Source organism: Oryctolagus cuniculus, chromosome 13, assembly GCF_051225735.1.
Source record: "Oryctolagus cuniculus isolate XC-2025 breed Fujian yellow rabbit chromosome 13, ASM5122573v1, whole genome shotgun sequence".
In the NCBI taxonomy this organism is placed as follows: Eukaryota; Metazoa; Chordata; class Mammalia; order Lagomorpha; family Leporidae; genus Oryctolagus; species Oryctolagus cuniculus.
In genome coordinates, this window is record NC_142879.1 from 92,054,291 (window position 1) to 92,078,887 (window position 24,597).

Here is a 24,597-nt window from a genome sequence, read left to right on the forward strand (position 1 = left end):
TACCACATACGGTTGAAACAATCACTTTTCTATTCAATTACTATTTACAGTAGTTGTCTATAGTCTCACTAAACTAGTATAACTTTTTTTTTTCGTTAAACTTATCTGGTAAAGTATTAAGCCTTTTTACTGCAATGTAATTTGAAAATTGGCTCAAAATCTAAACCAAAGAGAGAAAGAAAAAGGAGAAGGAAACACAGTGGAAAGGAGAAAGGGGGAGGAAGGAAGGCAATATCATTGTGTTCTTACAGTTGTGTCCACAAAGCACACTGAGTATGCTAAACACTAATGAAAAGAAAAGAAACACAAAGAAAACAAATGCACATTAATTTGTTCCCCATATAACTGCTTACCCATTTGCCAAAACTGCAGAAACTCAATATAGAACTAAGAAAATAAGGTACATTCAATAAATAACAATTATTGAAATGTATTAACTATACATAGGATATGTTAAAAAAAACTACACATAACATCACAAACCTCACACAGGACCAAAGCATTTTACATAAGGTATGTGTACACATGAAAAAGATGAAGATTATTTGCAGAGAAATAAATGTATGAAGGAAATGAAATTAAAACACGTTGTAAATTCCTAATTTCCTTTTAAAACTGTTACTAAACTGTAATGATTTTTAGAATTCAGAGGGGCAAGGATTTGAAATTTTGATTACCAAGCCAATTGACGTCACCTGCATTCCATCCTGGAAGTACCCAGGTTCAGTATCCACCTCCGACTCCTGACTCTAGTGGATTCCTATTAGTGTGGATGGAGAAGGCAGTTGTGATGGCTCAAGAAATCGGGTACCTGTTTCTGGCTCCTGAGTCTAGCTTCCTGTAATGTGGACCTGGAGGGCAGTGGATAGGACCCAGGTATTTGGATACCCATCACCCTTGCTGGAAACACGGAATGAATTCTCCAACCTTCAACTCAGCCAGGCTCAGGCCCAGTAGTTGTGAGAATTAGAAAGTCAACCAGCAGATGAGAACCCTCATTATGTCTGTTTCCTGCACTGTGTGTGTGTGTGTGTGTGTGTGCGCGCATGTGCATGTACCTGCATGGGTATGAGTATCTGCCTCTGAAATAAATCTTAAGAATAGATAAAGATCACCCACTTTTGAAGAGTTTTAACTTTATTTATTTAAGAGGCAAAGAGACAGAGCTCTCCCATTTACTCCCTCACTCCTTAAATGCCTGCAGCAGCTAGGACTGGGTCAGGCTGAAGTTAGGAGCCAGGAACTCAGTCTCCCACGTAGCTGACAAGTACCCAGACACTTTTGCCATCATCTGATATCTCCCCAGGACACACATTAGCGGGGAAGCTGGAACTGGAAATGGATCCCGAATTCAAATCCAGGCACTGGGACACAGGGCACAGACATCCCAAGGAGAAACTTAGCTCCCACATCATATGTGCGCCCCCATGAATGTGACAAATGACACCCAAAGGCTGTTAGCCTAAAGCTAGTGTAAGGGGCACATTCAAAGCTAGAGAAACCTCCCTTGCAATTGACTGCCTATCTTCCTTCCCCTTCATGTTGTATAATATGACTGTTATGACCAGTTTTCCTCCCCAACCTGTTCATCTGTAGTGCCTACCTAATGTTGACGCCACTGCCATCTCAAGCTACCACTGCCGCCGGACTCTCTTCCGCTGCCCAACACAGAGCCCCCGCCGCCACCTGCTTCACTGCTGCCCATGGCGTCAGCACCGCCACTCCTACTTGCTTCCTTGCCAGCCACTGACGCTCCTGACCGCCGGACTCTGCACCAGAATGGCCCTGCCGCCACCTTGTCTTTCCTCACCACCACCGCTGCCTGCCCAGGAACTGCGCTGTCCAAAGTAGGACGCCCACCTCTTCCTGGTTCTCCTGGTCCTTGGCCGCTGCTGCCACCAACGAAGACTGAGGCTTCCCACCTAGCAAGCCCCAGGCTTCAGTTAGGCCGGGGCAGAGCTGCCCTTCCCCGCCCAGGACGCCTGACACGGAGCCGCCACCACTGCCTCTATCCAAGCCACCGCTCACCCTCACTACCGCTGCCTCCTTCACCACCACTGCCCAGGCCTACAGCAACACCGGGCCCACCTACCTCTGCTTCCTCGCTGATTGCCGACTTCTCGGTTTCTTAGAAGAATTGCTACCACCACCACTGCATCCTTCCTCGCTGCCGCCCGCTGATGAACTGAGCCGCCCCGCCCACGACGTTTATGTGACCCCAACACTACACACGCTGACCCTGACGCCACACACGAAGCTAGGACGCTGACGCTGACCCCGACGCCCCATTTGAATCAACAAGTTTCATTTCAAGTTGATTACTAATGAACACATGAAGTGAAAACACATATAGTGGCAAATAGCAGATCTGAAAACCAATCTGTTTAGGTCAAGAACAAGCTATAAGGAAAGCCTGCCACACACCGGTTGGTAAACACTGGCCCACGTTTGCGGTGTGCGATCATAGCTTCAATACACTCAATGAAAACTGCTATGAGGTCAGAAGTGATCTAATTCCAACAAATAAAGGAAAATCAGATGTCTTTTTTGCAAGTATGACATAATCCCACCTACTGTAAAGTCTAAAGAAAAGGGCCACTGGCTTCAAAATAACCCAGGCCGCTCTGCGGGAGACAGCATTCCTTCCCTTTGTTGTATGGAAGATCTGTCTTTGTACACTGCTAAGCCTGGCTGTCCATGACCTCTCCCAAGACCAGGTTCTAGTCTCCATAATCACAGCTGAACAATGCACTCTCTGTCATTTTAAAGAAAACCACAAGGCAGTTTCAACACACATCAACTTACCTTGAGCACTGAAGACTTCGAGGAGAGATGGGTTCATGAGCTTGCTGCTTGTCAGCAGTCACAGGCTGCTGTGGGGCTGACTGGGGCACTGGTCCTTGCTTATCTACTGGAGTACTAACCTGAAACAGCAAAACCTGGTGAGGAAGGCTTCAGGCACACCGACAGCATCGAAATTAGAGCAAAGTCAAAGTGTTACTGTCAATGAAACTTCCTATCATTTCTACTCTCCAGTGATTTTAACAGTTGTCTTAATTCTGTTTCACAATAAAATTGTTACTACTGGATACAAGCATATTTAATTGTAAAAATTAAAGTTAGGTTCTCAATCCAATCCATATCTTGCCCCCAGCAAACCTAGCTAACAATCTTTAAGACTCTTGAATCCAGAATTTTAAAAGAAGTTATCAAATGCCACATAGCTAGAAGACAGTCTAAGTTTTGAAACTTAAATCATAAACTAGTTCAAGGTCAAAACCATAAAATTACACAACAGCCCAAGAAACTACTTTAGACTTTTCACTACAGCTTTCCTTCCAATCTACTCTAATCTCTCTTCAGTTACTGCTACTTCTGTAATCAAAACAAAGCAATAAAACCAATTATCTATGTTCATACAAACATGCACGCTCAGATTTCAATAACTTCTTGAGAAAATACAGAGTGGCCCAACCACAGAATGAGCTACAGCCCGTCTCTGAATAACAGAGATGTTTATCACCCCATACAGGTTTATGGCTGCCTATGGGACATGTATATTATTTTTAATCAGGAGCCAGAGAGGGAAGAAAAAAAAAGTAGTTTACAATAAAAGCCCCAAATTACAGCAACAAGGCAAAAACAGAGGGAGGCGTTTTGATCAAGTCATGTCCTAAAGCAACAGGGTTTTTGATTTCTAAGAATTCACCCAAAACAAATCTAAGTAGTCTTGACGCTTCAGAATATTAACAACCTGTCATTTCTAATCAAAAAGTCTTTTCATAAAGAACATATTATTTAGGAAGTTCCACATAAGTTCAAATATCCAAGTATTCTTTAAACCAACTTGAAAAGGAACTTTGAAAGTTACGAACTGACCTCCATTGCTTAAGGGATCTGATGCAGTGATTTTCTCAGGGACTAGAAAACTAATATTAGCATGCATTTCACTTTTAGGCACTATTTTTAAACAGACTGAAGATAACTTCTAAGCTCTAGAAATAAGATCTGTTTGCTGAAACTCACATTTTGCTTGCTCCCTCATCAAAATGCTGATAAATAATAAGGTTACTCAAAAATTAACAGTTGTTAACTTGGAACTTTCGCGAATTTCCCTCAGAAGTGACATACCTTTGGCTGTGATGAAACAGGAGGAGTACTAATCAAAGGTTTGATAGGGATTGTGTTAGTCTGAGGTGTGCTTATTCTTGGAGACACATATGATCTTGGGGATGACGCATCAGACGTTAAAGACATTGGAGACTGATTAGATGGCTGGGCTGTGAAAGAGCGAAGTAACTGATTTTAAATAAACCAAGAATTTTTGTAGTATGTGGTGAAGTTCTCTGCATCACTCTACTAGGTCCCCCAAAGAACACTTACCCAACCAAGTCAGAAACCAACATCCCACGTGGACTCACTGACTAAACGAGCTCTGTGTCAGAGCTCAGCACACCCAGCACAGGACTCCAAGGCCACAGCAAGGAGTTGAGCCTGAGCCTAACCTCACACAGCAGCCCCTCAGCACCCTCATTGCTTCGCTGAGGCTCGGGCACTGTCCTGTGCTCAGTCTCCTGCCACACAGCCTAGTAAAAGGACTTCAAGAGCCTTTGTGCTACTCTACTTGAAGAGGGACCACTAGTTCAAGGCAAGAACTGGGTTGTTTCCATATCATGTAGCCAAAAGTCACCCGACATCAGGACAGGCATTATGCAAATTGTTGCTTGAGACACCAGATCCCAGCTGGGCAAGCCTGGTTCAGCTCCTAGCTCCTATGCTTCTGATATACCTCCCTGCTAACAGTCCTGGGGGGCGGCAGAAGATGGCCCAAACACCAGGTTCCTGAGCCCCGCATCTGAGACCTGGATGGAGTTCCAGGCTCCTGGCTTTGGCCTGGCCCAGTCCCAGCTGTTGCAGCCAGTTAGAGAGTAAACCACTGGACAGAAGATCTCTTTGTCTCTCCCTCTCAAATATAATGTGTATGTGTGTGTGTGTGTGTGTGTGTGTATTTAGAATAATCAAACATCGACCTGCCCAAACTTCAGCTCTTCAAATATATAACAATGCTTTCTGAAGATTGAAGGCATATCACAGTATATTTTCAGCTTTGGAGTAAAACACTTTTATTAGCAACTTAAATCACACTATATTACAGATTTACAGTAATACCTTAAGATAAATTCCAAAGCATCATCTAAAAACATTACAAAAGGGAAATACATATACTACTATAATGCTAGTGTTACCAAAACCAGCTAAAATAAAGATAGCTAATCTTTAAAGAAGTTTTTAAGAAGTGCTGATAAAATTCCAGACAATTGTAGATATTTCTAAGAATACGGATACATTGTGTTGAGAGCTGTGCAGCTTGAGAGATCAGAGAGGTTATGTTGAAAGCAGATGGTCCAGCAGTAAGAAACTTATGAATTATGGACTGCAGTGAAGCCTGGGTCACAGCTGCTGTAAGAACTAAAAACATTACTTCCTAAATTCAAACAGAAGCACAGAGGCCTACAAAGCATTAGTAACAACCTGGAAACTTGAACAGGACTGGGAAAACAGCTGAAGCACTTACAACTGGAACTCTTGAAATAAAAACCTAGAAAATGGGTGATGGCGTGCACTGTGGTATAGTGGGTCAGGCCACTGCCTGCAATGCCAGTGTCCTCTACAGGTGCCGATTCCAGTCCCAGCTGTTCTACTTCTAACCAGTTCCCTGCTAATGGGCCTGGGAAAGTAGCAGAAGACTGTCTAAGTGTTGGGGCCTGTGGGAGACATGGATTGAGTTCCAAGTTCCTAGAACAGTTTGGCCTAACCTCAGATACTGTGGTCACTCGGGAGTGGAAGATCTTTCTTGGTTAACTCAACCTTTCAAATAAATGAATCTTTAAAACAAGAGAATCAGGGGCCAGCGCCGTGGCTCACTTGGTTAATCCTCCGCCTTGTAGCACCAGCATCCCATATGGGTGCTGGGTTCTAGTCCCGGTTGCTCCTCTTCCAGTCCAGCTCTCTGCTGTGGCCCGGGAGGGGAGTGGAGGATGGCCCAAGTGCTTGGGCCCCTGCACCCGCATGGGAGACCAGGAGGAAGCACCTGGCTCCTGGCTTCGGATCGGCGCAGCACCGGCCATAGGGGCCATTTGGAGAATGAACCAATGGAAGGAAGACCTTTCTCTCTGTCTCTCTCTCTCTGTGTATATAACTCTACCTGTCAAATAAATAAGTAAAAATAATAAAAAGAACCAAGATAAACAACAAAGAACAAAAACCTAGAAGATGGAATATAACGGGTGTAAGGATTTAAGATGGGGGCCGGTGCTGTGGCATAGCGAGTAAAGCCGCTGCCTCAAGTGACAGCATCCCATATGGGCACTGGTTCATGTCCCAGCTGCTCCACTTCCCATCCAGCTCTCTGCTATGGCCTGGGAAAGCAGTGGAAGATGGCCCAAGGACTTGGGGCCCTGTAGCCATGTGGGAGACGACCCAGAAGATGCTCTTGGCTTCAGATCAGTGCAGCTCCAACCATTGTGGCCAATTGGGGAGTGAACCAGCAGATGGATGACCTCTCTGCATCCCCTTCTCTCTTTGTAGAACTCTTTCAAATAAATAAATAAATCTTAAAAAATATGCTGCCTGTTCCACTTCTGATCCGGCTTCCTGCTAATGTGCCCAGGAAGGCAGCAGTGACAGCTCAAGTAGTTGAGCCCCTGCCCTCCATGTGGGATACTAGGCTAGAGTTTCTGGCTCCTAGCATCAGCCTGGCTCAGGCATTGGCTACCTACCATGGCCGCATAGGAAGTAAATCAGAGAATGGATGATCCCTCTCTTTCTGTGTCACTATGCCTTTCAAATAACTAAATCTCTTAAAAAATATTGAAAAAGATTAAAAATAATCTGAGGTAGATAGAAACTGAGTGAGTTTACAATAAAGATAAATTAAGATCTACCATTAAAACTCCTCTGTGTGAGACTTTTTAGAAAACACTAGAGCGTGTTCTCAGAACTGTGGGTTATCCCAAAAACCTAGCCAATTTTATGGGAAGTGCACAGGGCAGTATATAAGATTAACCAGATTAATGGCTGTTATTTCATACGATTTTTTTTTATTTTTAGAAAAGTAGCCACTCAAACCCTTCAGCTATACCCATTCCAACAACCTTTTAATTAAGAGTGAACAGAAAAAAAATGGTACTTAGGAAACCATGTACTTCTGATACTTAAGAGGCCAGAATTAAACATTGTAATTAATCAGGAAAAATGGCAAAATTTTATCCAGTACCTATCCTTTCTCAGAAAATGTTTCAAGTATTTTATGTAACTACCTGAACTCCTCATTTCCTAGTACTTAGCACTTACAGAAGTGATTCATCTCTAGTAACTACCAGATACATAGCAAGTCTTGAAAAATATACACAAATGTAACCCAATTATATGCCATGGCTTTAAACTATGTGGAACATAAATTCTAAATTCTGAGAAGTTCAAATATAAGGGAAAAAAGACTAGTACTAAAGCAGAGATTTACTAATTTTATACAACACAAATACATTTTACAATTTTTTTTTTTAATTTGACAGAGTTAGATAGTGAGACAGACAGAGAAAGGTCTTCCTTCCATTGGTTCACTCCCCAAATGGCTGCTACGGCCAGAGCTATGCTGATCCGAAACCAGGAGCCAAGTGTTTCTTTCTGGTCTCCCATGTGGGTGCAGGGGCCCAAGCACTTGGGCCATCCTCCACTGCCTTCCTGGGCCACAGTAGAGAGCTGGACTGGAAGAGGAGCAACCGGGACTAGAACCCGGTGCCCATATGGGATGCCGGCACTGCAGGTGGAGGACTAACCAAGTGAGCCACAGTGCTGGCCCCCATAAATACATTTTAAATGCCTTTTTACTATGGGGGCAGGCTTTTAGTCTAGCAGTTAAGAATGCCTGGGTTTTGATTCTCAGCTCTGTTCCAAATTCCAGCTTCCTGCTAATGCACACACTGGAAGGCAGCAGGAGACAGCTCAAGTACTTGGGTCCTTGTTGCCTACATGGGAGACCTGGACTTCATTCCTGGCTCTTATTCCTGCCTTGCCAACAGTCATGGCAGGTCATTTGGTGAGTGAAACAGCTGGATGGGAGCTCACTGTTGGTCTGTCTCTCAAATCTTTTTGGGGAAAAAAAAAACATGATAACCATTGTTACTATGAAAATTTACCTTCATTTATTTTGGAAATGTCCACATTAGAATTATTAAGCTGCAGTGTAGCTTGCAAAGCAGGAAGCAACTGTCTAAGAAGATTTGGGTCCTGAAGTAATGGAGGTACTGATGACTGCAGAACAGGAGAAACGGGGACTGCTGAAGCGGATGTCGGAGGTGCAGACGTGGGATTCAGTCCAGAGGCAGAAGACGTGGAAGGAGTTGTGCAAGAATGTGATACTGCCTTATCTCCTGGTGCAGATTCTAAATAAATAAGACAATATGGCTGAAAAAAGTTACCTGAATTTGGCAAAGCAGAACAAGCATACGTATGAGAACTGGCATCTGAAACGTCTAATTCCATTTAGTCCGTACAATGGAGTGCACAAAGTGCTCAGTAAGTACCTGACCAGGTGACATAAATGCAAGTCACAAAACCTGATACCGCATTCCTATGTGTGACATACGAAGCGCTGAGCTCTGCCTACTGGGAATGCCGTCGTGAACAGTTATTTTAACCGCATATTGAAACAGCTTCCATGATGATAAAGGAACAATTCTACGTGACTAGATTTAGATACTTAGTAAAATAAGGTGGAAAAAAATGTTATGACCATGGCAGCAATCTACCTATGTAAGACAATGGCCTTACTCTACAAGTCAGGACAGACATCACAGCAGTCACCTCCCATACAGACTGAGGATGTCACGTACTAGAGATCTGTATTAGCCGAGTTTCAGAACTACAAAGTTCCCTGCTGTAATATTACACGAGGCCATGATTTATCTGTTTGTGTCATTTATAGATTATCAGCACTAAAATGAACTCTTCTACTAGTAAAACATTTAGTATTTAGAAATTAAAAAAACATAAAACACGCATGGAAAATGGAAAATCATGAATATTTGGAAGTTTCTATTTCAAACTCGTTCTTTATGGAGTCTGGATGCAACAACAACCAAAGCCCTAACAGTGCTTCTGAAACATATGACAAGCTGGTAATGTAAATTATAAATGCTCTAAAGATTCCTGCGGTGGCTGAAGAACACAATAAGCAAGACAAGTTGTCAGATAAAATCAATTTAAGGTGGACTCAACTTTTTATTTAAGTCTTTAAAAGATTTTTAAAACTACAAGGAAGGTTTTTATAGTTTCAAAAAGCTTAACAATTACATCCAAAGTATTAGCAGTCATAGTATTTTTAAAAACTTCTATAAATCAAGACTATTCAATAGGAAAGCGTTTTTAAAACAAGACAAAAAGATTTTAGCAAACACTTGAATGGCTAAGAAATGCAAAAAAAAAGATGCTCAACTTCATTAATGAACACAAAAACATAAGAGGAAGATACTCATTTATCTCACCACAGTAGCAAAAATGTAAAGCTTAACAATGCCAACTGTTGGCAAGAAGCAAAGCAAGGCTTACTTCACATTTCTAATGGAGAACACCCGCATCAGAGAGCCACTTGGCATTTCTAGAAAAGCTGTCCATAAACACCCTTTCAGGATCCACTCTCTGTCTTAGGTGTACACCCTCAGAAGAACTCAGAGATGTAAGGCAGGTTGTAAGAAAGAGCACCACACCTGCTTTATTTCAGCACAACACCGGAAGCACATGGATGCCCAGACAAGACAAAGAGCACAAAATGCCATCTTCATGCCACGAAATTGTCAACACAGCGGGGCTCTAATGCAAGAACACAGACCCTCAGGCAGCAACACACACTCCACACTCTGACGAGGCTGGTCTGAAGACCAAAGAAGGACACTTGTCAAAGCTTTTTTTTTGTAGACAGTTAAAATAGCACATACAACATATGACCTTTAGACTTGTTATGAAGTCATGCAGGTTTCAGGAGTATCACAGTTGAGCAGTAACTTTAAATCTTCCTTTTCAACTCTCAGAACTAAACATTCACCATCCTTCACATTCCTGGACAGGCGCCAAATTACTAGCAAGCTTACGGAAAAGGGGCTCCCCATCAGTCTTTGTACAACACTATTACAATGGTCATCAGAATTAGGGACAACAGCTCTCTACAAATGACACATCTCAGAGCTAATTTCCATGCATTTCAAAGACTGGTGCTACCCATGCTCCACTGGGTAGGGCTAAGACACTCTTCTCTTCTAAGGCATGCATCTTAAAGCCTGGTCCTAGATCCAGCAGACTTTGTGCTTGGCTTTTGCTGGTCTGAATTGATAGACAAATATCAATAAACCCAAATGAAATGATAAAACATGCATGCTGTATCAGCACATTTCTCCAGATGATATCCCTTCAAGGTTCTTCCACACACAGCTTATGGACATGTTGATTAACGTTCACAATGAAGTTCAGTTCTGTGTTTTTACTTACTGCACAAACAGTTAAATTAGTACTTACAGTCCTCTGAAACTATCCTCACTCTGTCACCTCACAGATTTTCTTCTTTTTAACAGAGAAAAGAAGGTAGAAGGAGATGCAAGGTGTTTTCAATTTTGCCTGAGTGCTGTCCAATCTTTTCACAGACTTGCAAAGTTACACAGGACCGTCCAGCCCCTGGCCCACAAAATTAAATCCATAGCAGGCCAGTTTTTTAGCTGATAATTCTGTTTGATCTGCGCATGATACTAGAAATATCCAAATGGTCCTCAGTAGATAAAAGGGCCCCTATCCCTTAAAAAATTTTCAGTTGGCCCCTCATGTCAAGCAAAGGAAACACTCCAAATCAGAAAGCCAATATGCATCACTTCAAAGGAACAAAAGTAACAAAAACTTCAACACCCCTAATTTCCAATTACAACAGGGTTATTTATCCTGACGACTGACTTTTTCAATTTTGTGAGAAATTACAAATGAGAAAATCAGTGTGGAAATCAGAGGAGTCTTCTTCAGACATGGGTGAGCATTGGGGAAAGGACATCTCTGGAAGTCGGTAGTTCTCTGCTAAAAGGTTTGGTTTTACATGTAAGTTCTCAATAAACAGGAACAGGATCACCTCGGAAGGTTAAGGCCCTTGCCTCTATCTGATGAACCTAGGGATCTGTGAGAAGTTCAACGTGAGACTCTGAAGAAACAGAGTAAACCTCCAAAAAAATTGTAAAAGACGGCACAAGGCAAGGCGGAGTACAGAGTGGAGTAAGAACAAAACCAGAGAGAGCCACGACTGTTCAGACAGGGTCTCAGAATGCCATGCTCCCCATTTGTCACAGCCTCCAGGCCTCCCACAGGACACACCACATAAACACTCCTTCAGAGAGCTGCAGCTTATTCAAAGTTTGTTCTATCAGATGTTTCAAAGTACACATGTACCTGAATGTAACACAAATGTAGCAATGCGAGTCCAAGTTTCATATTGAAGGTGCTGGTTGGGTAGCACTCCCCTGTGCTCAGAGAGCCCTCAGATCCACCACACTGCCCAGCACCTTTTTACCGTGTAACAGTAATTTTCCCTCCCTTCTACTTCACCATAGCTCCTGCAGGAATGGAATCTTGCTTTATTTGCCTTGGTCAGCCCTAGTGCAAGAATTGGAACTGGCACCAGAATGACACCAACATAGATTCGTTGACTGGATGCCTGGTTCTGCTACACAGGCATGGGTACCTATCTATGCATGCTCCATTTCTTAATCTCTTTTGAAGACATTTTAAACTTACTTTTCCAGTTGACATCTCTATGACTTTAGGCCTCTAACCAATTCTGCAACACACACAACTGTGTTATCCACTGTATATCCCTTTTGAATAGGTAAAACTGCTTTCCCTCCTTTTATGCTTGTAATTATGAACTGATGTGTATTTCCAGTTACTGCCAGAGGGGGAGGGAACTGCAAAAGTACTTGTTACTACAACGTATTAAAGACTGAACCTAGAATAGCATCGCAACTATTCTAAGGATCCTTTTAAAATACCCCAAAGAACATAAACCAAAGTTTGTGAGCTATTTTTCTTTGTGATACACAATACAATCTAAAAAGATATTGATAAAAACAGCACTTTTATCATTAACTTCCTAGGGTTTTGACGGTCCTGTGAACAGGACACTAAAGCTCAAACACCCTGCTTTCTACCCTCTGCAGTGGGTGGTGCACCACAGGAGACGTGGAACACGTTTTGAAGGAAAGCAAACGACACAGTAAGCATAGCAGAGAAAACAAGGCAGCCAGGCCCAGTCTCTGCTCTGCGTCTTCCTATGATTTGCATTTCAAGTTACTTTACATACACATAATGAGTATCTTTAGGCATGTATCCTTTCAGAACCTTTTCCATGTATTTATAAATGTACATAAATTTGCTTTACAACAAAGATATTAACTTTTTCAACTCATCTCACATTAAGCTAAAAAAAATAATCGCACTATACAGACAAAACATTAGTGCATTTTTAAACCTTTGACAGATTTTGAAAAACTGACTTCCACATGAACATTACCACCTTGCACGTTCCCACCAACTGTTTCTCCACATCCAAACAGTAACTGTCACTAACCATGAGGCAGAACAGCAGCTCACGTTTTACCCTTAGTTTTCATTATGTATTGGCAATCTTATCCTTGCAATGCTTTTACGCTGGTACAACATACCAGACAAAATGGTCCACTCTAAGTGTACAATGCAGGGACGTTAAGTACATGTCAGTCTTGTGCACTGACCACCACCATACATCTCCAGAACCTGTCCATCTTCCCACACACTGCCCACTACGTGGTTAACTCCTCACTCACACTCCCCGCCAGCTCCTGTACCCACTATTCTGTCTCTACAGGAATTTACCCACTCGAGTCGTGGCATCTACACGCAGTCATACCCATATTTATCCTTGTGTTGCTGCCTTGTTCCTCAAGGCTCATCCATGCTGTGGCATGGTATCAGAGCTCCATTTCTTTTATGGTGGCTAAGGCTGCACATACACAGTATCACACTGTTCATCTTCTCATATCCGATGGCGATGGACGCTGGGATTGTTTCTATCTAGTATCTGTTGTCAATAATTGCTACCAACAGTGGTGTCTCTGCCTTTATCCAGGAGCGAAACTGCTGGATGCCACAGGTAATCCTCTCTTAATTCTTTGAGAAACTGCCAAACTGTGTTCCACAGGGGCTCTATCATAAGCAATGCACGGGGTTCCCAATTTCTCTACATCCTAAAACAAACAAATTGCTCTTTATTTCTACTTTAAAAAAACCACAACTACTCATACTAATGGGCATGACAGGCACGGAATTGTGGTTCTGATTTGCATTTCCCTGGTGATTAACGATGCTGACCATCTTCTCATGTGTCCACTGGCCACTAGAATATGTTCTCTGGAGAAGTATCACTTAGGTAAAGTCTGCCCACATTTGAACTGGGTTTTCTGTTGTTACTGTTAGACTCCTTTATATATTCTAGATATTAACCCTGTATCACATTTATGATTTATAAATATTTTCTCACTCTAGGGTTGCCTCTTCTTGACTGTATCCCTTGATACACAGAGGTTAATACTGGTGAACTCAAATTTATTTTTCCTTTAGTTGCCTATGCTTTTGGTGTCATATTCAAGAAATCACTGATAAAAAGTAACATCACGAAGATAAGCCTCCTATAGTTTTTTCGATTTTCTTTGACCCAATGTTCTGTATAAATTCTTAACGTATCTTATCAAAATACTATAAATATTTTCTCCCAAAAGTTGTCTGTCAGTTTACTGTACCTCTGTTATAAAGAAATCTTAGATGTCTTACCTGGTCAAATTTATCAACTTTTTAAAAGGCAAATGCATTTTAGGTCTTAAGAAGGTCTTCCTGGGGCCAGCTCTGTGGCACAGGGGTAAAGCCGCTGCCTGCTGTGCTGGCATCCCAATTAGGTGCCAGTTCAAGTCCAGACTACTCCATTTCTGACCCAGCTCTCTGCTATGGCCTAGGACAGCAGCAGCAGATGGCCCCTAGTGCTTGGGCCCCTGCACCCACATGGGAGACCTGGAGGAAGCTCCAGGCTCCTGGCTTCACATCAGCCAGCTCCAGTCACTGTGGCCAACTGGGGAGTGAACCAGAAGACTTTTCTCGCTCTTTAAAGTAAATAAATCATATATTTAAAAAACAAAAGGTTTTCTTTAATTAGCATCAAATAATACCCAATGTTTTCTACAGTTAGTGTCATAGTTGTTTCTCATGCGTGCCTGTTCAAAATGCCACTTCTAAGAAGTTGATCATATACTATTTAGTTTAACTTATCAAGATTAAATTCCTCCACAAATATATACTCAGTTATTTAACAAATATTGGAGTAATTTTATGGTCAGTCTAATTGTTCATGATACTCAGTATTCCTAAATGTCATTTTAAAGCAAAGCATCTGAGGACTGAAGGGAATCCACTACAGCCAATTAATGAACTTCTACGGCTAATAACTTCACACATAATGAAGACTTCAGTTCATTCAAATTTCATGTAGTTGCCATGTACCATAAACACACACGAGAACTTTATTCTAGGTGACTCACACATCAAATTACTGCATGACACAAGATCTCCAGCCCGCCATGAGGAAGTGAGCCATGTGTTTAGACAGGCTAATCCTCTGAGACCTAAACCTCAGGTCATTGAACAGGTCTGCTTCGGTGGCTATTTTGTTTCACTTTCAAACTTATATATGCCACTGAATCCCAACTCTAAAATACTAAATGAGAAAACTGCTTTTTATGTTCATTAAATTCTTCTAGGGGCAGGCATTTGGCACAGCAGTTAAGACACTATCTGGGACAACTTCAGCCCACACTGGAGTGCTAGGTTTGAGTCCTGGCTCTAAGCTCCAGTCCAGCTTCCTGCTTATGTGCACCCTGGGAGGTAGCAGGTGATGGCTCAAGTAGTTGGGTTCCTGCCACTCACATGAGAGAACTGGATGGAGTTCTGGGCGCCTAGTTTTGACCTGGTACAGTTCCGGCTGTTGTAGGCTTTTCAAATAAATAAAACATGTTTTTAAAAAATTTATAATTCTGACACTTATTTGGCCATAGCAAGAAACAAGGACCCACACATCCCCTGCTTACTGTCATTTCACAAATCCAGAAGGGTCGAGAGTTAAGCCAGTTAGAAGGGTCATGAAGGCAGCTGATAAAAATCAGTTTTATGCTCTCTAAGGTAACAACTTCTCTATTACTTTGGTATATGGTTGCCAAACAAAGTGATCTCTCTTACCCCTAGATGCTCAAATGTTAACCCTCACAAACAGGCCTCAATGGGGACAACCTGAACCCTTCTTTTTACCCTAACACCAGCATTGTTCTCTACATTAAGCTGATGTTAAGTGCCCAGCTGAGATGTTTTAGATACACAACACATATATATTCATTCTTTTTTCTCCAAATACACCTTTTAAAAAGATTCATGTATTTATTTGAAAGTCAGAGTTACACATGGAGAGGAGAGCAGAGGGCGGGGAGGGGAAGGGAGAGAGACTGACTTCCATCTGCTGGTTCACTCTCCAACTGGCTGCAAGAGCTTGAGCCAAAGTGGGTGCAGGAGCCCAAGGACTTGGACCATCTTCCACTGCTTTCCCAGGCTATAGCAGAGAGCTGGATCAGAATGGAGCAGCTGGGACTTGAACCGGTGCCCATATGGGGTGCCGGCACTGCAGGTGGCAGCTTTAACCGCAACACCACAGTGCCGGCCCCCCAAATACATTTTTAAAACCATGACCTCTGCAGGAGCTTCCCCAATCCTCCTCAATACATCCATTACTACTCACACAGATATTTATCCATCCACAACAAACAGATGCCACTTATTATCAGTCAAGTACTAGGGACAGAGCTATGGCTAAGACAGACTCTGCTCTTGTGTTATTTAGTAAAACATAATTATCAATAAATAAAACATTATTTAATAAAACATGCTACCACTAGATACACCTTAACTACACTTAAAGCCAAGTGACCAATCTGATCTGAATCATCACCCTTTAACATGAATTATTTGTGGGGGAAAACCCCTGTGAAGATGAGAAGTCAGGGCTGGTGCTGTGGCACAGCAGGTAAAGCTACTGCCTGAGATGCTGGCATCCCAAATGGGCACCCGTTCGTGTCCCAGCTGCTCCATTTCTGATCCAGTTCCCTGCTGATGGGAAAAGCAGAAGATGGCCCAAGTGCCTGGGCCCCTGCCCCCCAATGTGGGAGACCAGGAGTTCTTAGCTCTGGCCATTGCAGCCATCTGGGGAGTGAATCATCGGATGGAAGCTCTCTCTCTGTAACTCTTTCAAATAAACAAATATTAAAAAAAAAAAAAAACAGGCCAGTGCTGCGGCTCAATAGGCTAATCCTCCGCCTGTGGCACCGACACCCCTGGGTTCTAGTCCCGGTTGGGGCACTGGATTCTGTCCCGGTTGCTCTTCCTCCAGGCCAGCTCTCTGCTGTGTCCTGGGAGTGCAGCGGAGGATGGCCCAAGTGCTTGGGCCCTGCACCCGCATGGGAGACCAGGAGGAAGTACCTGGCTCCTGGCTTTGGATCATTGCGGTGCGCAGGTCCCAGTGGCTATTGGAGGGTGAGCCAATGGTAAAGGAAGACCTTTCTCTCTCTCTCTCTCTCTCTCTCTCTCTCTCTCTCACTGTGCACTATGCCTGTCCAAAAACAAAAACAAAAAAAAACCAGAAAACAGGAAGCTCAACATGAGTAACATGGATATCTTCACTGAGGAAAAAAAAAATTTAGTGTAATGAACATAAATTCAGATTAAATTATCCACAGTGGTTTAACTGCAAAGAAATATCAGCTTTATCAGCCTGATTCCTCTAAATACTATGGTACTAAACAGCAGCTCTAAAGTAGTTTATGGCAGAATGTAAATGGCCTCATGTAAGATGACTGAGCAAACCATCTAGTGTGTAAACTAATTAAGCTTTCTTAATACTAACAAACCCAGAGTAACAAAATCATGTTACTTTCAGATAATGCTATCTGAAAATAGAAATCCTACAAACTGGTATCACCGATTACATTAAAACAGATTCTCTCTTAAATCTAAAACCAAAAGAAATTTTTAATTCAGAAATAGGCACTGAAAAGTCTAAGCTCTATCCATAAATTGATGGGAAGCACTGTTTCCACAAAACACCATGACAAAAGGAAAATCTGGACAATCATGTTCACTAAGGTTATATTTACCAAAAAAGTCTCTACCCTGAACTCCAAAATGCCAATCAGTAACTGGACTTAAAGTAATCAAGGAAACACTAACATTCCAGTATATGATGCTCCACCACTCCCATTCACTACTGCTTTTTCCAATTCAAAGACCAATATAGCAAAGAAAGCCACACACTCACACTGCAAGTCAATTTTAAATCTGACGGTACACAACCACTGTGTCGTAACACAATAAAAGGCATTGGGATAGTCAAAAAATGCCAATCACATCAAAACCCAAGGTCTTTTAACAGTGACAATATATGAAATTAGTAGCCTTAGGTATCCCAGCCTGTAATGCCATTGCATCGTAAACTATCAACCTCCATGGACATAAAATACTCAGTCTTATTCCAGAGTTCTTATTACAATAGAAACCTTCTGTTTGAATAGGAATAATATCACCCACAGTCCTACCACTTTACTACCTAGAACTTTTCGTTTTCTTGACTAAGAAAATTACATTTCCAGTTCATAGGCTATAGTCAAATGTATTAAATATACTCAAGATGAACATTAAAAATCATACTTGTACTATTTCTAAGTGTTAAAAAGCAGTGTGGGGGGGCATTACAGGATCCAAGGAAGCCACTGCCACACAGCCTGCTATCACAACTCTAAACAGAAGGCACTGAGGTAGCTAATTGTGTGTAAACAGCCCCCTGGGAATACGCTGCTAGCACCTAGCAAGTACACGCAGGGTGTTGGGTTCCACAACGTACACCAAGACAGCTTCCCACAACCAAGACCTGCCAGACTTAAAAATGCCACTAATGCTAAGAGAAACCCCAACAAGGTTTCTCAAAACAGACAGCATTCACTCTAACAAGCCACAGTTTAGAGTGGAAACATTCTACTCATAAGCTTTTCAATGTCAAGTTGTACTAACATATCCTTCAAAACTTAATGTATCTTCCCAAGCCTTCCCCCTCTTAGCCATCACACTTCTGTGGGTAGTCACCAACAGGTTTTCAGCCTCACCCTATGGATTGGACATACAGGAAAACCACCAACACTTTTTGATAGGCAAACTCAAACACTTAAATGGCTTACTGACCATTACCACCACAGCAACTACAGCTCACTTGATCATTAAAAAGGAAAAAGCAATGATACAAAGTGAAGTCCCTTCTCAACCATTTTTAAATGCCAAGGAAAAAAGGTGTTAGAGCAGAATTTCATTTCAACATGGCCACAGACCCACTAAACCCTCATTTGCTTAGGAATCAGCTTAAGTGCGCAGGTAAGAACCACAATTTCATTTATAGCAGAAAAGGATGAAAACTACCCACATGTCCACGGATAAAGAAGGTACAAAACAATGCAATTCTGGGCAGACAAGAGAGCAAATATACAATTAAAAATGCACATAAAAACACGGCCCTGAAATATTACTGGGGGTAAAACAACTCAAAGCCAGTAATATACAATCCCATTTTTGGTATAAAAGATACATACGTAATTTCAACACAAATTTATATGCACAAACAAAAAAGGGATAATTCCCAAAATGTTACTATGTCTTAGGGTTTAAAAAAAAAAACAAAAAAACCTTACCTGTCCTCTAATTTTTTTTTTAAATAAAAATGCCTTCCTTTGCAATCATGAAGAAGGGGCTGGTGTTGTGGCACAGCAGGTTAAACCACTGCCTGTGACACCAGCATCTCAGATCAGAGAGCCAACTCAAATCCTGGCTCCTCCACTTCCCATTCAGCTCTCTCCTAACGCACCTGGGAAAGCAGTGGTATACAAATGCTTGGGCCCCTGCCACCCTCATGAGACCTGGATGAAGCTCCTGGCTTTGGCCTGGCCCAGACACTGCAGCCATTTGGGAATGAAGCAGTGGATGGAAGATCTCTCTCTCTCTCTCTTGATATAACTCTGCCTTTCAAATCTTTTTTAAAAGGTCATAAAGAAAAAAGCAATAAAACTACTGAGTCTAAGAAACAGATGCATACCGATAAACAATTTAAAAACATAAAAATAGTTATTTTAACTTTCTGTCAGATCTTGATAATTTCTCCCTTCATTTATTACACCCAAAGGGAAAGGGGTTATTTTCAAAAAAAGATATTAGGCTCTGCTCTTTCTTCTCTTTGGGATCCTCACCCACTAAATAAAGAAGCTTGGCCCAATCCAGTGTTGTACAACTTCAGGATCTAGCCAGCAGGACAAGACACCTGCTGTGCCAACACATCTTTACTTACTTAAAAAAAGGGGGGGGGTGTTTTTCATCTCACAATAATCCTCTATGTGTGTACCCCCTCAGTTTGATCAGAATGCCCGGAAGCTGGGTGCTACTCATTTACTTCAAAAGGAAAGCCTCCTGTGCAGATCCCAATGATCCTGTGCAGAGTGACGAAGACTTCAGTGTGGGGCCTCTGTCACTCAGTGTGGGAGAGCTGACTCAGAGTGCCTAGCCCCAGGCTTCGGCAATGCCCAGTGCAGGCTGAGGACATTCAGGGAAAAACCAGCAGATGGAAGCATTCTCTGTCTCTCAAACAAGGGGGTGTGAGGAGGTGTGCTGTCTTGCTTTTGTTTGCCAAAAGTCAATTACTTAATATGAAACCCAAGTCTTCTGTCACAAAATAGTGTTCTTTAATTTCCAGTTACTTTAAATCAATGTTTTCTAAAAACTGAGTACAATTTCATTAATAAATTTAAAATTTTAATGTTCCTAGGAGAACATTTTGAACAGTCATCCAGAATTATGTTTTATCTTAAGTAATTTTCCCCCAAATAATCAGCATTCCTTCCTAAAATCAAAACACACCCCTAGTTTTTGTTAAGTTACAGAAGCAGGATTCAAATGCTCAAGTCTAAGAATTTCCAGAACCCATCATTTTTAAATTCTTTTCAAACCCAAAGCTCAGTAAAGAACTCAAGCATTCTACATGAAATTTAAATTTCATTCTGGGCAGAAGACAACACTGGGAATAGAATATCTTCAAGTGAAACTTCAAATTTAGAAAACAAATCAAAAAACAAATGTATAATGTTCGCTAAAAACCATTCTATTTGCATTAAATTTGCTTTCAAAAGAACAGTAGGACATGCCTACAATTTGGTTTATAAACGAGTACCTTAGAACAAAGGGCTCTATAAAAGTTTTTTAGGAAGCATTTTTATTACTGTTGTACAAGCTCCACACAGAGATGTCAGACAGACCTAGGATCAGGGAGAAATGCACATATTTTCCACTTACAAAGGGGTTACACCCTGACAAACCTGTTAAGTTGAAAAGATCATTAAATTGAAAATGCATATAATAACACCCAACCTACCAAAAATCACAGCTTTGCCTAGCCCACCTCAAACATGCTCAGAACACTTAAAAGTACCCTATGGCCTACGGCAGGGGGCAGGGAGGGGACAGAAGAGCACCATCTAGCACAAAGCCTATTTTATAGTAAAGTACTGCCTCATGTAATTTATTGAACTGCACTGAAAGTGAAACAAAAATGATTGTATGGGTATACACTTAGGCCACTGTAAGTAAAAAATCCTGAGTTAAACTATCTACATCCAAACAGACAAGTTTCTCATTGATAACAGTCATTATATCACTATGCCTGTACCCATGATTCAATTACTGGATTGAAATCCATTCAGTTTTGTATCTGGATAGAAAAGCCAATCCCAAACATAAGATATTATCATCTACCATCCTGATCACATTGTAGTCACTATGGGTGGTGAGATAGGCACGCATGTCCTATTCTACTGTGTACCCTTCATTTCTCAAGAAACAAACCGCGGGAGGCTGGGTAGGAAAGACTAAGCAGAGTGCTGGCTCTATTTACTTTAATTAATGCATAGCAATGCACAGATTTGTGATGTATGAATGACAGGAATAATCCAACATTACAGTGGTTAGAGACAAAATTAATACTTACTTCCACTGGCAAACCCACTAGTGGCTGTTGCCTGTATCACCTCTCTTCTGTAATCTCTATCTTTCGGGAAGCTATTAACTGCCATCTTGTTTGCTTCTTTTTGTCTCTGTTCTCTAAAAAAAAAAAATAGAAAATAGATAAGCCCATAAAAATCACATCAAGGACATGGGTACCCATAATAGCTCCTGCCAAATATTCAAACAGTATATACAAAATCAAAGAACTGAATATGGTCTATAATTTATCCGGTATGGAGGTAAGCACACAGAACACTAATGTTTCTTCATGATGGCAAAAGTATACCAATTATTTAAACCACAGACAACTTCACAGTATTAATTCTACATATGTAAAAGACATGAGCAAGATTGTCCCATAAGCTCTACAAACTTGTATTATAAATTATAACAGAAATGCACAAATGGAGATTAATAATGTAAGCATTTTATTAAATATACTAACTGCTCATAAGAACCTTATGGGCAGCTGCTCTCCTACATTTTAAGACAAATGATAGAAAACACAGTAAACAGGTCAACAACTGCAATTAAAAGAGGGAGTGATGATGTCTCAATAAGGAATCTAAAATCAAATGCATAACACCATAAAATATTAACTTGTAGAATCAAGAATGGTAAATATAGATCAACTAGATTAAAAGCAAATACCTTTCAAGCCACTCTTTTGGTTTTTCCCATTGTGAAACTTCTGTTTGACAGTTGTAGTAGTATTTTTTCCCAGAAGAGCTAATATGCTCAGACCAGTCATCAGCAGAATCATAAGGCTTAAAAATAATTTTAAACATGAGAAAATGTTATTATTTATAACTTGATAGCATCGATGATTTCCAAAGCATATACATGGAAACAAAAGCATACATATGAGACCAAAGCGCCTTACTCTGTACTGCTAATTATCTGAGTACATATAACAGTAGACTGGAAATCTTCATAAATCACAGAAAACCTTAAAAAAATCAAAAAAGGAAAAACACAGAAGCCCTCAATCACCATGGCTGAAATACGACAGCATGGTGATGAGGAGGAGAAATCACTGCCAAGTGACTAATAAAGCACGAGACCCTCAGTTCTAACTGCAGCATGCTAGTGGTCGCACACAGTGCAACAGAGAACAGTCTGCCTGTAGGTACTGCAACACAGTGGAAAAGGGAACCAACATTTAAAAAATATAGACAAAAAGTCAGCTGAAAGTTCTTTGTAAAATCCATGAGATGAGTCAAGCATTAAGTAAGACCCCCTGGTCTCATGTAATCATGACCAGCAGTATCACTCATTTTCCCACAACCAGAGCTAGTCTTCTGGATATTCTCACATATAGTCTCTTGCAGGTATCTTAGAGGAAATGTAACAATCACAATGACAGTAGAAAAATCTGAGAAGTCTAAGCTAAGTGTCTGCACTGAGCACAGGAAATGCAGTAAAATGCCAAGTATTCTTCTAGTTGAGAGCCTTAACAATTTTTTTAAAAGATTTATTTATTTGAAAGGCAGAGTTACAGAGAGGCAGAGGCAGAGAGAGAGAGGAGACAGAGGTCTTCCATTCTCTGGTTCACTTCCCAGATGGCCACAATGGCCGGAGCTGCACCAATCTGAATGCAGAAGCCAGGAGCTTCTTCCTGGTTGCCCATGCAGGTGCAGGGGCCCAAGGACTTGGGCCATCTTCTACTGCTTTCCCAGGCTATAGCAGAGAGCTGGATCAGAACCGGCGCCCACATGAGATGCCGGCACTACAGGTGGTGGCTTTACTCACTATGTGACAGCACCAGCCCCAACCTTAACTATTTTTTCCAAGAGGTATAAGATTAAAATGAATAATGTTATACTATGGTAGCCTAGCCTTCTGGGTTTGCCAAAGTGTATAATGACACAGCTTTATTTATTTTGAAATTTTTACTTGTTTGAGAGGCATGGAGACTGAAAGAGACAGATTTTGTCCATCTGCTGGTTCACTTCTCAAATGCCTGCATGAGCTCTGCCCAGGGACAAAGCTGTGAGCCAGGAACTTAATCCAGGTCTCCAACATGGGCGGCAGGATCTCACCAACTTGAGCTATCACTGTTGCTGTATCACTGTATCTGCATGAAAAAGTCAGGAGCCAGAGGCAGGTGTTAAACCCTTGTGTTAAACTCAGTGACACAATTTTGAAGCTTGAGAAATCAACTTTTACTCAATGCCTTGCCCTACCCAGTTTAATATTACCAGTTAGGAAACATGCTGAGAGAACTTAATGAGTTGTGCATAGGTCAGAAAACTAATTAGTGGTATATAAAAGGATCAAAATTCTGATTTCTGAATGCCAATTATTTCCATTAAATAGACATCAATTCTGGAAATGCTTTAAAAATTTTGAGAACATTTGGAGAAATGCTGCAGACTCTGCCATATGTTTATATTCTGCAGTTTACATCTCAAAATAAGGAAAATATCAGACTTCAGCCCTGTGCTTCCAAGTCTCTAAAAGCAGTGGGGAGTTAATTTTCAATCATGAGCAGCTAGAAATAAGCTATGACCAATGTTAGCAGGCCAGTCACAGATGCCAAATTCATAAAGTTCTCCATCACTCACCTCTCCCTGTAGGTAAATTACACAAAATCATCCTCCTCTTATAGATGGTATCAACAGATTTGCTCTGCTTGGTTACATGGGGTTCCCAGATAGGCCAAAGGGGTGGAAAGTGGGATCTGAAGCTAGCAGACAGAAGATATGGGTAGCAGAGGGGAGACCAGCATGATCTAGAGCAGCGCTCTGCAAACTGCCCAAGCGCAGCCCTGCACCTTTCCTAGGGGAGATAGAGTTAGCACCACAACACACACACACACACACACACACACGTGCATGCCTCTCTCACCAGGAATCTCCTTAAGATTCTGCTGCAACCTCCTGACAGTTACTAACTGACAGACCAGAGCCTGCAGAACCCTGGACTGTGACACTATGTGGATTTGCCCATCAAATCTTAAGTCAGCACGTACTAATGTCTTAAAGCATGTTCCAAGGTATAGCATTACAGCCAAATACCAGTAACTTCTGCCTATCTTCTCCCAACTCCGTCCTCAAGGAGTTAGGAAAGAAAATCAAGTAATGGAATAATTTTTAAGATATTAATGTGCAACAGATGTCAATTTTTTTTTACTAAAAGAATCAAATTGAAAATCAAACACAAGGACTATAGCCATTTCAAGTATTCTAAATTAGGCTTGAGATGATTGTCAGCACAGGTGCTAAGTAAGTTCAAAGTGTTATCCAAGAATCCTTAGGGAACTTGGAGGTCCGTTCACAGATCGAGACTGTTTTCACAGAAGACCAAGATGACTTTTGTCTTCTTCATGTACCACAAGCATACAGGGAGTTTATT

The 24,597-nt window shown here is 41.5% G+C and overlaps 1 protein-coding gene across 3 annotated transcripts in view; it reads right to left on the bottom strand.

Moving 5' to 3' along the window:
* Nucleotides 1–24,597, bottom strand: part of LOC100342241 (WW domain-containing adapter protein with coiled-coil) — an 86,850-nt gene that overhangs the window by 9,316 nt on the left and 52,937 nt on the right. For all 3 annotated transcript variants that reach the window (XM_089312415.1, XM_089312414.1, XM_089312413.1), the window contains 5 exons: nt 21,892–22,007; nt 21,224–21,336; nt 8,199–8,444; nt 4,132–4,280; nt 2,806–2,924 (listed from right to left, as the gene is read on the bottom strand). In XM_089312415.1, coding sequence (XP_089168541.1) covers nt 2,806–2,924; nt 4,132–4,280; nt 8,199–8,444; nt 21,224–21,308 — 599 coding nt within the window. In that variant the 5' untranslated portion in view covers nt 21,309–21,336; nt 21,892–22,007. The remainder of the gene's footprint in view (nt 1–2,805; nt 2,925–4,131; nt 4,281–8,198; nt 8,445–21,223; nt 21,337–21,891; nt 22,008–24,597) is intronic.